The sequence below is a fragment of the Colletotrichum aenigma genome (genome assembly GCF_013390185.1).
Source record: "Colletotrichum aenigma strain Cg56 chromosome Unknown KSG_Cg56_contig08, whole genome shotgun sequence".
Classification (NCBI taxonomy): Eukaryota; Fungi; Ascomycota; class Sordariomycetes; order Glomerellales; family Glomerellaceae; genus Colletotrichum; species Colletotrichum aenigma.
Window position 1 is genome coordinate 1,533,308 of NW_023500914.1, and position 12,073 is coordinate 1,545,380.

At 50.3% G+C, this 12,073-nt stretch overlaps 4 protein-coding genes across 4 annotated transcripts; 2 read left to right on the forward strand and 2 right to left on the reverse strand.

The window, feature by feature from the left end:
• Positions 1-1,881: 1,881 nt before the first annotated feature.
• Positions 1,882-4,260, forward strand: lepF (Oxidoreductase lepF; the record flags this gene model as incomplete). Its single annotated transcript, XM_037327188.1, has 3 exons — positions 1,882-2,242; positions 2,298-2,653; positions 4,015-4,260. 3 exons carry the CDS (start codon positions 1,882-1,884, stop codon positions 4,258-4,260), a joined length of 963 nt encoding a protein of 320 aa, XP_037174574.1.
• A 2,488-nt stretch (positions 4,261-6,748) lies between these two features.
• CGCA056_v011945 (uncharacterized protein) lies at positions 6,749-7,269 on the reverse strand (the record flags this gene model as incomplete). The annotated part of the gene is made up of 2 exons (XM_037327189.1): positions 6,749-7,161; positions 7,218-7,269. 2 exons carry the CDS (start codon positions 7,267-7,269, stop codon positions 6,749-6,751), a joined length of 465 nt encoding a protein of 154 aa, XP_037174575.1.
• A 1,195-nt stretch (positions 7,270-8,464) lies between these two features.
• Positions 8,465-9,443, reverse strand: CGCA056_v011946 (uncharacterized protein; the record flags this gene model as incomplete). Its single annotated transcript, XM_037327190.1, has 3 exons — positions 8,465-8,731; positions 8,792-9,060; positions 9,173-9,443. The coding sequence occupies 3 exons, from the start codon at positions 9,441-9,443 to the stop codon at positions 8,465-8,467; spliced, it is 807 nt and encodes a 268-aa protein (XP_037174576.1).
• Positions 9,444-11,347: 1,904 nt separating this feature from the next.
• CGCA056_v011947 (uncharacterized protein) lies at positions 11,348-11,689 on the forward strand (the record flags this gene model as incomplete). Its single annotated transcript, XM_037327191.1, has 1 exon — positions 11,348-11,689. The coding sequence occupies one exon, from the start codon at positions 11,348-11,350 to the stop codon at positions 11,687-11,689; it is 342 nt and encodes a 113-aa protein (XP_037174577.1).
• Between the last annotated feature and the right edge of the window lie 384 nt (positions 11,690-12,073).

Sequence of the window (12,073 nt, forward strand, 5' to 3'; positions counted from 1 at the left end):
CCGTCCCAGACGCTCACGAGGGCAATCAATTTGAATGCGACGTCGGTCACCATGCCTACCGACATCTTCTTGCCTGACCGCCTTGGCAGATACCGAATGCCGTCTTGGAAGCCAAGCCGTCGTCATCTCCCCAGGCTTCAGGTTGCTGACCTGGTTTTGCAACGCATAAACCGCGCATTTGGGAAGAAGCCATTGCTAGCCAAGCCAACGACTTTTCATCTCCGGCGTCGTGTCGGAATGTCCTTCGGTTCTCTCACCTTCCGTAGCATCAGCGTCTCTTCGGCGACGACCAAGACTGCACATAATTTCCCGAGATGTCTCACAACAGGGAAACAGGCGTTCCTCCTTTCTTCACGGCCCCCTCTATGCGCCGGCTCGATCTCAACCAGCGTTTCTACAACGGTAAAAAGCCAAACGGAAAAGGGGCACTCTGGCTCAGAGGTTTGCTTTTCCGACAAAGTCTTGAATTTGTCTTGCAACGGCCACCGCCGAAAACTCTGGTTCCACCAGGCGGATGCTGCTAGCTCATGAGAGGTTTTGAGAGGCTCTTCTGCCGAGGAAGTTTTCAGGTCTGGGCTCAGGTGGGCGAGTTCGTCTCTGTCAAAACACTCGAAACCATCTTGCTTCTGTTCAGCACCACTGCATCTGCGGCAGTGTTTGGAAGTCTCACCACTTACAGTCATGGAGGCTTCGAATGACGAACCGTCGTCGCCATCCGTCCACCCTTGTCAAACATGAAAGAACCTTCTCCGCAAAAGCTAGGTGGTTATTTCCCCTTGCGATGACACGGCAGCATTCTGTCCAGGGCAGAATATTGGCGATTGGCCGTTGTTGCGTCGCATCTCTCGGCGTCTTGTTCCACCAAGCTCAGCACCTCTTGGCGCTTGGCTGGCCTCTATCATCTTGGCGCCTCCCAGCCCTCGTTCCGCTGACTCCATCCCGCTCGCTAATGCAAGCCTGGTCTTGTCCGCCGAGGAAAATAAGCAAACCAAGCTTCTTGCCAAAAGACACCAAGTCAGCCACCGCGACCAACATGAAAATCTCATGTAAACTCTCCGATGAAGAACGCTCGCAACCGTGGGGATGTCGGCTGTTATCTAAGATTTTCCATGATCACTCTTAACCGCGATTTCCCCATGCTGTATTCTGCCGGCAAACAAATCTCGCTTTCAAGAAGCGAACATGTCATTTCCATGATCGACGTCTCGAAACAATCCCCCTCGTAGGCTGCGCGTACCGCCAGCCGCGAAACAGTGACTCCCCCGTGAATGGAGAACATCATTGGCCAGGGGCTCACGTGCGCGGTGAGAGCCGATGTAACTCTGCCCCCCTGATAAATGCTTTCCAAACCCCGCTTACTCACCCAATGTCACGGAGACTGCCCGGATGCTCGCATTCTGTCCGAGCCAGACTGAGTTAGGCCGGGCTCGTTAGGATCCGGCGCCGTTCGTCGCCCGACCGCAGACGGCCCAAAGTGGATCCTTCGCATACCGCATTGGGAATGCGAAGCATCCACACCACGGCGGAGTTTCGGCTTTAGCGGGCGAGACTGCATTGCAATCCGTGCCGCTCCGCCGCCGTAGCGTCAGCATTATTTGATTAAAAGGCCACTTCTTAAGTTCTTCCTTCCGAACGTGCGTAGAAAGCAACATCATTCCATGGCTCTACCCGCCTAGTGCGATGTGGCTTGTCCGCTTACTATCTAACCCAATGTGAAATGCGAGGCTATGCGAGGATTTGGACCTAACGTCCAATATAAAACAGCTCCTCTGCCAGCGTGCAAAAGTCCCAATCCAATTCCTATCTCGTAAATCCGCGACCCAGAAATCAAATCACAGCAAAGGACCTATTTTCATCAATCACAACTCCAACTCCGCAAAAATGGTCTCCCTCACCGAGGTCCGCGCCTCCAACGCCGCCCTAACCCCCTCCACCATCCCCAAGACAGCCCTCTTCGTAGGCGCCACGTCAGGCATCGGAAAATACACCCTCACCGAGCTCGTCTCCCTCAACCTCCCTATGAAATGTTACGTTGTCGGGCGCAAGGCCAGCGAGCCCGCAATGCGCCCCGTCCTCGAGGCCCTGCGCCGCAAGAGCACGCAGGCGGAGCTCGTATGGGTCGAGGCGGAGGTGTCGCTGCTCTCTGAAGTGAAGCGCGTATGCGATTTCATCAAAGAGAACGAGGAAAGGCTGGATTTGACGTGTTTGACGGCGGGATATGCGCCTTTTGGAGGGCGGAATGGTGAATGTCTTCTCCGCAAGTGGGTGTTGAGACTGGTGCTAACGGTGATATACAGATACGGCCGAAGGCATTGAAGTTACCCACGCGCTGCAGTACTACGGCCGCATGCTCTTCACCCTCTCCCTCCTCCCGCTCCTGCGCGCCTCCCCGTCGCCGCGCGTGCTCACCGTGCTAGGCGGGAGCTTCCTCTCCACGAACCTCCTCGTCGACGACCTGGACCTCCGGAAGGCGGGGAACTTTGGCGGGATGCGCTCGCAGACGCACATGAGCATCATGAACACGCTCTTCCTCGACCGTCTAGCCTCCGACCCGGCGAATGCAAAGATTACGTTTGTGCATAACTGGCCCGGGGCGGTGGACACGGGGAACATGGCCCGGTACCACGCGCCGAGCTGGCTGTCGCCGGCGCCGGTGACGGTGCTTTTGAAGCCGGTGTTTTGGGTGCTGGGGACGGGCGGGAGGGAGGCGGGGGAGAGGCATGTTTATAATGCGACTAGTGGACGGTTTGGGGGGATGGGACTGAGGGGGCAGAAGGGGGAGGTTGAGAAGGGGACAGGAGGGGAGGAGGGGAGGGGACTGTTTTTGGTGGGGAGGGGGTGTGAGGTTGTTGAGAGGGGAAGTGTGTTGGAGGAGTTGAGGGGGGCGCAGGGGGTGGTTTGGGGGAGGACGATGGAGGTTTTGGGGCCGTATTTATGAGTGTATTTAATTTTAGGCGATGAGAACCTCACATAAGTATTTCCCCGTCAGACTCATACGGCAATGAGAAAATGCGCCTCCAGGCGGCAAACTGCGAAAGAGAAGTTAGGAGGGAAGAAGGAAGAAAGCATTTAAGATGGGCATTCACAGTATTTAAATCTCATGTTCGAATAATATTTGAATTTGATTATTCAGGTTTCTTGGAAAACGGCTCGTGAGGGCAGCAGACGCTTTTCTGTTTAACTTTGGCTGCTCACAGGGCTTAGGAGGATGTCGGCGAGCCTTCTGGCCTCAATGATCAGTCTGTGAATAAACCACGGTGATTGTATTTATGACTGCGTCTGTACATGGTGACCTGGTATGACCTGAAAGGGTAAGATAAGACTGTGTGACTGGATCTGTGTAGCTACCAGGTTGCCCGTCTCCCTACATCGATCGGCCGATTATGACTGAAACATATCGAATTAATTTCAATTGCACCCAGGCCAACAGTCTTACTACGGTAGTGTATCTGTGAAGTCGTGTTCAATCACGTCTGATACGAGGTGACCTGCCGCACTTTGGGCTACACGCGATGCACAGCAATCTGGCAAGGCTACGTCGACTGGCTCTTCGCATACATGCTGTGCCACCAAACCAGCTCAGCGCGCATCAGCAGCTTCCAAAGGATACCAACCCAGCGTTGCTCCTTATGCATGCAGCCTGATGCCGCCACGTGGACTGTCGTGTTGAGTCTGCATGTCGATGCGCACACAAGATAATGATCTGTTTCAGAAGGGCCTATGATATATCTAGGGGTTATCTTCCCCAGCAAGCCATCGCTGCCGCCTTGTCTGTGTTTTCCAACTTCCAGTTTTCCGCAGTCGATATTTGCGATTCCAGATGTCAGCCATTCTAGCATCCCGGCAAGAACCCAACGATTCAATTTGTAACAAGGATTGTTCTGCCATAGCGGGCGAATTGCAAGCGAATCCCGATGTAGGTGGCGTTGGGGTAAGTAGGCGGGATTATTTGTCAACAGCACGTCAACTATCGAGCCTGATAATTCCATACTGACAATGCTTTTGAAACCATAGGTACTCGTAGGCTTCCTCGCGACCGCGTGGCTCGTGGTCCTGATCGTCATCTGTCACTACTGCCTCGCTTTCGACCCGACGGCCGACCCACTGGCCAACCCGACACGAGATCGAAGATGTGGCCGTAAATACGCTTGGAAGGCCAATGCGGTCGACGTCAAGACTGTTGGTATGTTTAAGGGACTTCGGCGGCGTCTTGGACACCATTCGTATTGGGACATGGCTTTGACCAAGGTACCTGACTAGACCCTCAATGCCTTGACGTGAGGATCGTGCTGACCAAGAATGGACAGATACTTTTGACGCTATGCGACGTCCAACTTTTAACCGGATTTGGACTTCTGTTTAGTAGCTTCATCAGCTTGACTTGCTACATCTCGGCATATCACTGGCACATCATCAGCTACCTAGTGTGGTTCTCGAACTTAACGCATGCGGCCTGTCTGACCGCCCTACGACAGTACTTATACCACCATCAAGTGGAACGAAACCTTCGAATGATCTTGATGGTCATCTTACTTGCTGGCTTGATTACGGCAACAGTGCCAACAGGGTATTTAAATTGGGGCTATCAGTTTCCTGGCTGGTACGAAGGAACGGCAAGCGTGCCTGCTTCGAATGCTCGTTGCTTTTTCAGTCGAACTTCTATCCAGTCTGCGTGGGATAGTCAACTTTGCGAAAATATGAAATCCCATGATGGGCATCCGTGCAATGAAAAGGTGTTCTACGGTGGCACAAAACCGACACCTCTAGCCACGACAGCATACGAGTCGTCGGTCATCTCAATCCTTATCTTAACGTTCAGCTTCACCAGTCGGTCAGTCAAGATGTGTCGGAAACTTTCAGACATTGCCAAAGACACCATAAGACAAAGACTTGGCGATTGGGCATCGTATTGTCTAATGGCTACAGCCAGATTCTACCCGCATTTCGGTACCACGACGTGGCGACGGAAGCTTTTGGCCATATTTCGGCCGTTGGACCTGATGATTGCATTGTATCTGGTTGGTAAACTGTATCTGGATATGTTTTCATCGGAAATGGCAGATTTAAGTACCACTCGTATCACATTGACGTGAAAGGCTCCTAGGCAAAGCGCCTTTCCACTGGACAGCAAATTGTTGAGCAGTAACGTTGTAGGTCTTCTGGCTGTTGACATCGTCTGTCTGGGGCACTATTCGTCTCTTCGAGGCGCGATTATCTGCCGATGTTGATGGCTCCGAAAATGAATGGAGCTTCGGACAGGTTGTGCCAGTATTCCTTTTACTCGGCCCAATCACAACAGTTTCTCTGGCTATATTCGCCATTTTTAAAAGACAAAAGACAAAAAGCAGGGAAGACGATGATACGGAATCTATTAGACAAGCGGTGTCTTTACTTGCTGCTTATCGAATTGGTAATAAGTCAATTCCTAAGTAGAAACCATGGTGACTTACAGAAGGGGTAACGATATGCTGAATCAGGTGTCGTGTCTGCTCCGAGATATCGATCCAGAGCCGGGTATCAAGACGCCAAGACTTCCTTCTCAAACCGATCTTGAAGAGATTCCACTCGACGAACTCCAGCAATTCCCCAATAACGCCGAAAGTACTTCAGTAGATGGTGTGCCAAAGCCGATATCTTCGTCAGCAGTACACTTCAGGAATAGCGAGGGAATTGTTATGTTGCCAAACCAAGACACTACGACGGGTATAGGACACGTCGACATACGAACATCACTCTCTTTCCGCTTCTCACTGTCTCAGTGGATGAGTATCGTAATGTGGTTTTTTTGTTTACAGTTCCTCGCAGTGGTGGTCACTATACTCTTGTTCATGCCCGGCATTATATTTATCATCGTCGACAAACCGTCCTCCTTGCTGAAAAGTTCTGTTTTCTCGGTTTTTGTTGTGCAGCCCATGAACTGTTGTATTGCTGTGGTCCTGGGACTATACATTAGCGATGACCGACTCTCGAGATTTCAGCTGACACTGTTTTGTATTCTGCTCTTCATATTCTTGTCAGGTTGGGGTGTGGTCACTGTTCTTCCCTTTATGGTAGACGTTTTCAAATGGTACTATGCACTAGGCCCGTTGATCATTACAGTCATTCAATTCATCTATCTAAGCCTTCGATAGAACAATAAACAGTTAAAGATGGGACCTCTTACCCAAGAATATTCCATTTTCAAGAAAGTATCACGTGGTGACACGACATCAGCACTGATACGTGTTGGCTTTGCATCTGCAAAAGCCCCATCCACGTCGCCGCAAGGTATGTTGGGACTGACACAGACAGTGCCGATAAACCAGTAAAGCTACTTGGTAAACTGGCTAGACAATGAAAAAGGATTATCTGCCGACGAGAAGGAATGAGATGATGAACTTTATGTTCATCATCTCACTCTCTATCTCTTGCGGTTAATAGATAGTGAACACAACGCCAGCACATGTCTACTGAGCTTATACTACTGAGATAAAAAGCAGACAGAAACTGAAACTGGTCGTGCTCGTTGCTAGATAAATGATTCTACTCAATAACATTGTGCGACGTGAATTTGAGCACCACATACAAACTAGTGGAATGCCATCTGACATCAACGCCGCTTAGGCTCCTTCAGTCACTGCGACACAGTAATTTGGTATGAGAGATTCAAATCATGACGTATTTCTACGATAGCTTGTTACAGACAAAGATGAATTGGTTGTGGCCGTTCATAGCGAGTTGGACATGAAGCAATAGGTAACAGACAGCCTCAAGCCAGAGCACCGCAGACTCCCACAACAGTTCCAACGAATGCAAGCAAAGATCCCTTCCAGTCAGTCCGTCCCCAGTCAGCCACAAGTTTCTTCAAGTCCGTCTTTTCGCTTTCAGTTGCCCCAAGCTGCCCATTGATTGCCTCGTTGAAGGGGTAGGAGACGAAGATGGTGTAAGGGACGATTGCCCCGACGATGCCAGCCGCAGCGGCAAACAATTGGAACCGGTTATTTCCAGTCTTCACAGGCTCTGAGTAGGCCAGATAGGCAAAGATAGCAGCAGTGCCAGTGACGACAACCTTCCCCACATATCGGCCGACGTCCCAGGCGCGCTTCCATTGCTGAGCCACCAAAGGGGAAGGTGCCTTTTGAACGGCGGGCTTGAAGACAAAAGTGCCACTGAAGTAGTAACCTGTGACATTTTAACATGAGATGATGATCGGAGTGCGAAATAGCTTGGGAACTGACCACTCATGAACCCTGCCAGGGTGAGGGTGAGGGCTTCGGGAGAGACAGGCATATTGATTGATTGCGAAGTAGTTGATTTGTGATTGTGTTTTTCCACTGCAAGTCAAAAGGAGAATTTTAAACAGCGGTTTGCTTCGAGATAAATATTCCTACCGCCGTTGAGATCCGGCTCGTCGGTTTCTCGGGCGGAGCCGGGCATTGCCGTTTTAGGAAGTTTCCGTGTGGCCTGAACATTGTCCCCACATTTTGTAGCAAAGGCAAGGAGTCCTGCCAGCCCAATTTAGCTAAATTTTCAGATATCTTTCCCAGCCAGCCTGCTCAACTTCGTTCTTTCATTCCCCGTTGAATGCTCGATTTTCCAGGTCATCTGGGTTATCGTAGATCCAGCTACATAAGATGGCCAGGGGACTGATGGTGAGCCCAGTGCAAGTATTACACTGAAATGACGACATTAGTACTCTGAGAAGTTGCTCTTCCGTCATCGGTTCATCCACAACTAGCGATTCCGGTTGGATAGTGCCCAAACTCTCAATCGATGGCACCTGAGATTTGGTTTGTTGGCTGGGACCTGGTTGTCCTGAGAACATGTTGGAAACCAAGCCCATTAGCGATGACAAGAGAGAAATCAACTCGGTGAAAGGCTCATTATCCCACGTAACGCTCACCAATCCCCGAGTTACCTCCGATAGGAGGAAATATGTCTCAACGTCATTATGTGCGAGCATAAATGCGTAGAGAGTGAGATATGGGTTCATTGGATAGAACAGCAATTTCCTTGCCATTGTTAGCAGCTGGCACAGATGAAACTTGAGGGGGTATTTACCATGAGATGGACAGTTTGATGGCGTAGCCGTCTGGAACCGTTGATAGATATGATAACGCAGAGAGGGGCTATCTCAGAGAATCCCGAGCATAAGCCAGTAATTTATTCCGTCTAAGTGAATTCTTCGAAGTCGACGAGTCGAGTTGCAAGACTGAGGTCATAATGGCAGACGCAGCGTACGACGTTGCCGCAACCTCGCCGGCCCAGAAGCGGTCGGTTTCGCAAATACAACGATACTACAAGTCAGAGTTAGCGAAGGATATTTGGCAAGCGCTGACTTCTTGACCCTTTCTAAATCACCCCTGAGTCCATGCACTGTGCGCTCCAAATTCTCAACTTGCTCCGAGTGGCTATGGCTATTCTTTGGGTGCCGAAGAGCACGCACAACGGCATCCTGAACTTCAGCTACGTCAGAGAACAATTTTTAGAGACCATAGACAGGGCTTATGGAGTCCTGCGGAACAGTTCGTTCCGAGATGCGCCCTGGCGTAAGCGATGGTGCTCTATCCATGGTTTGAGATAAGGTCTTGTCGAGGAGATAGCCCAGCTCGAAGGCATGCTTTGTGTCTGATTGGCCTACGGGAATTGCCTCTGAGGAATCACTGAGTGGGAGGGATTCGTACACTCGGCAGGCTGCCGCATTGAAGGTCCATGCTCTTTCGAAGCACCCGACGTTGAAAGCAAACATCGCCTAATGTCGAAACGACCGGTCAACATGTGGTTTTCTCAATGATGATACAGATACACTTACCCCCGATAATAGAGCCTGGAAGAGTGCGGTAGTAGGCAAGTCGGCCACGCTCATATGCTGGAGACCATAGATGATGTTTTGTTCGTAGAATCTTTTGCTCGATTTCAGGTGCTTATGAATATCGCCACTGGCAGTCTCGGCCATCTTAATGCCTATGAAGCACCATGCTGCGTAATTGACCGAGACTATATAGTGGTTTCGTAAAGGTCCCTCGACCTGTCCGTTGCGGATGGCCAGCCACTGGGCCTCTAACAGCTCAAGAGAAATCACTGACTGTAAGTCAGCTATGTATTTCAAGCCGGTATTTTGGGCCTTCCCTAATATTCATCGATATTAGCCAATTAGTTAACCATATGTTGACATCAAAAGAAAACTCCGTACAGCTTAGAATGCTGTCAATCAGCTCGATACTCGGATACGGCTTGCTCCTTACAAAACCAGGTTCCGGAGCATGCTTGCTTGTCGATGTCGTCCCCGTCGCTGTTCTAACCTGCTTCAACGCCGTCTCCATAATGTGACGCCCAGGAAACTCGTTGTCCTTGAACCGGATTTCCATCGAGTATACGAGGAGTCTTTCAGCTTGCGAGTACAAGAACTTCGTCTCGCTGACTTCCGAAGATGAGTGATTTGACGTGGTGTCTGTTTCCTGCATTTGAATTGTTGTACCGGCAGTTCCTTGTGACTCCGTTGGCGATGTCTGGCGTTGAGCATTGGAAATTCCAGACACACTCAAATCTCGAGGCGCTGAGGTCTGCTCGTTGATGGCGGTAAGGGGCTGTGAGTCAAGCAGAGCTCCTTCAATGGGGCCTTGCTGACGACCTGAGTTTGGTTGAAGCAAGCCATTGTCTGATATTTCTCGTGTCCGACGCGACTCTTTTGGACGTCTACGAAGGCACATTATGCCAGCGGCCATACACTGGCGACATACTTCTTGACGATCACATGTGATCTGCCCTCGGACGGTAAGATTGGCTGCAGAAATTCATTCACAAGCACATTCAGGGATGAGTTACCTTTGTCGAATGACACGAATCGCACTTTCAATGTGTTAGCAACAATAACAACGAAGAATACGCTACCCATACCACGCGATTAGGGCGTTCGTATGGGCTACTGTACGCTGCGAAGCGCGCCATTCTGCCATTATAGGTCAAGCAATAGCTTTTCCGAATGTCTGAAAACTGCTGTTTAATGAATATGGTCAATGCCGTACGACTCTGTGGAAACCTCGCGCGAAAGATTTGACAAGTACGATCCAATGCCGATATGTTCCGGAGTCGACGGACATTTTCCTCACCGCTAACCCCGTATCCCACCGGCACGGCGTTCGGCACACCCGAGCCAAAGCAACCGAAGCATCTGATCATCGAACCAGCTAACACTCCTTGTTCAGTACGCATAAGTTGCGATTTGATTGCATATTCGGAGACTATTGTGCTACCGAACCTGCACTGCTAGCCCAGGACCCTACCCCCATGTCCCCCAAAAAACCCTTCAGCGGGCGTTCATGCCAGTGATCGTACACTTTGTGGATTATAAAAAATATCCTCCGGCTCCCACCTTGACTTTATCGACTCCAACACGGTTAAATGGAAACCCCAGTAAGATTGCTGGCCTTCCACCAAGCCAGGATCAACATAGTCTGGGTACGTAGGTGGGGTCGTACCTAGAAGCCCCTGAATCGTCGCAACAAGCCCGCCCGTGAACTCTCTATTCTTCTTGAACAAAACGAGAACGCCAATAGCATAGCCCCGGCAGGACATGATCTTGTCTCTGTGGGATTATGTTGTAGCATTTCTTGCAATGTCATTGGTCTTGCTGCCCGCAGGACCAAAGATGAGGAGCCATGCCAAAGCTCCACGATTCGTATTGTTTAGCGGCCTGAATGCTGGCAGCCCAAACCTCGATTTTGCTCTCACTATGCATATTAAGAAAGTATTAGCGTGTATAGTATAGGATACGATGCGGCACAAGTACTTGGGGAGACTCGTTAGGATGTGCCTTTGGACATATGCACTCTGCGCGATGCTCACAAGACGACGCAGTCATTCGGGCGATATGAGGTCATTGTAGATGCATCAGCTACATGTGAGACCCTAAGTTTGGTCTACGTGTATCTACATGACTGCAATCACGTGGATTGTGACTTATTATGGCACCTAGACAAAACCCGGTCTTACAAGTATGCATGTCGTATAATTAGATGCCAAGGTGTAGAAACTTGTATCGTATGTTAGAGTGCACTCTGAGACTGATTAAAGTTTCAATATCCGTAGTTCCTCGCAAGATGAGTCCTGCAAAACTGTCTACTTCCCAGCGGTTCCGAGCAGCATGGGTGCAAGGAACCTCCACCGGAACTATAGAATAAATACTCAGCTTTTGCACGGCAACCTCTACTGATGGAATCCTAGTCACCACGCAATCAATTTTCGCTTTCCATCTCAGCAAAGTAAGTGTATATCCCAACAGACCTCAAGCAGATTCGGACAGCACATTAACGTGGACATGGCATGTAGACTGGTCTCTCTATCTCAACCCCGATCACGCCCAGCCAACATGCAGTTTTCTTGCTCCGCCGTCGTAGTCGTGGGCCTGCTCTCGGGCCAAACCCTCGCGAGTTGTGCCCAGGGCTCTTTCAGCGGCAAGCCGAACGATTACGACATAATTGGATACTGCGCCCTCAAGCCGAATAACTTCTACGATTGTAGCAACGGAGCTTCCGTCACTCAGAACGCAGATCGCTTTACGTTCCAAGCTGGGTCGGCCGATGCCATGGTCATGGTCGCCTGCGGCGGGTACGGCAGTGTCTACCACTGCTCCGCAGGCGAATCCGCGGTAATCTCACAGCCTCTGTGTTCAGGTGGTATGACGAATGTCCGCGCCTTGAAACAACGATGACGGGTTGAGAATGGGAATAGAAAGGATCTTCGGTGGCCTGGGGTCAACTGCAGATATTCAAACCTTCATTTAGCTTGCATTATTTACAAGAGCATTGAGCGCCGCATGGGAGGAGCATAGTTGTTGAGCTTGCAATCAGGGCTGAATCGGTCGAAACATACATTGTCACTTGTCTATGATTATTGGCGTGTTGTTCCTGAGATTTGCAGTTTTGTACATGGTGATGACACAAGCTAGGAGATGCAGATTACGTGAGGGCATGTGGCTGCCGATGTTGCTTCTTTGCATCCTCACCAGCGCCTCCGCCACTCTTTTAATATACGCAAAGCGCGACACTACAAATTCAGGCTGTGGTTGTTGGGTGAGAAGAAGGACAGACACATA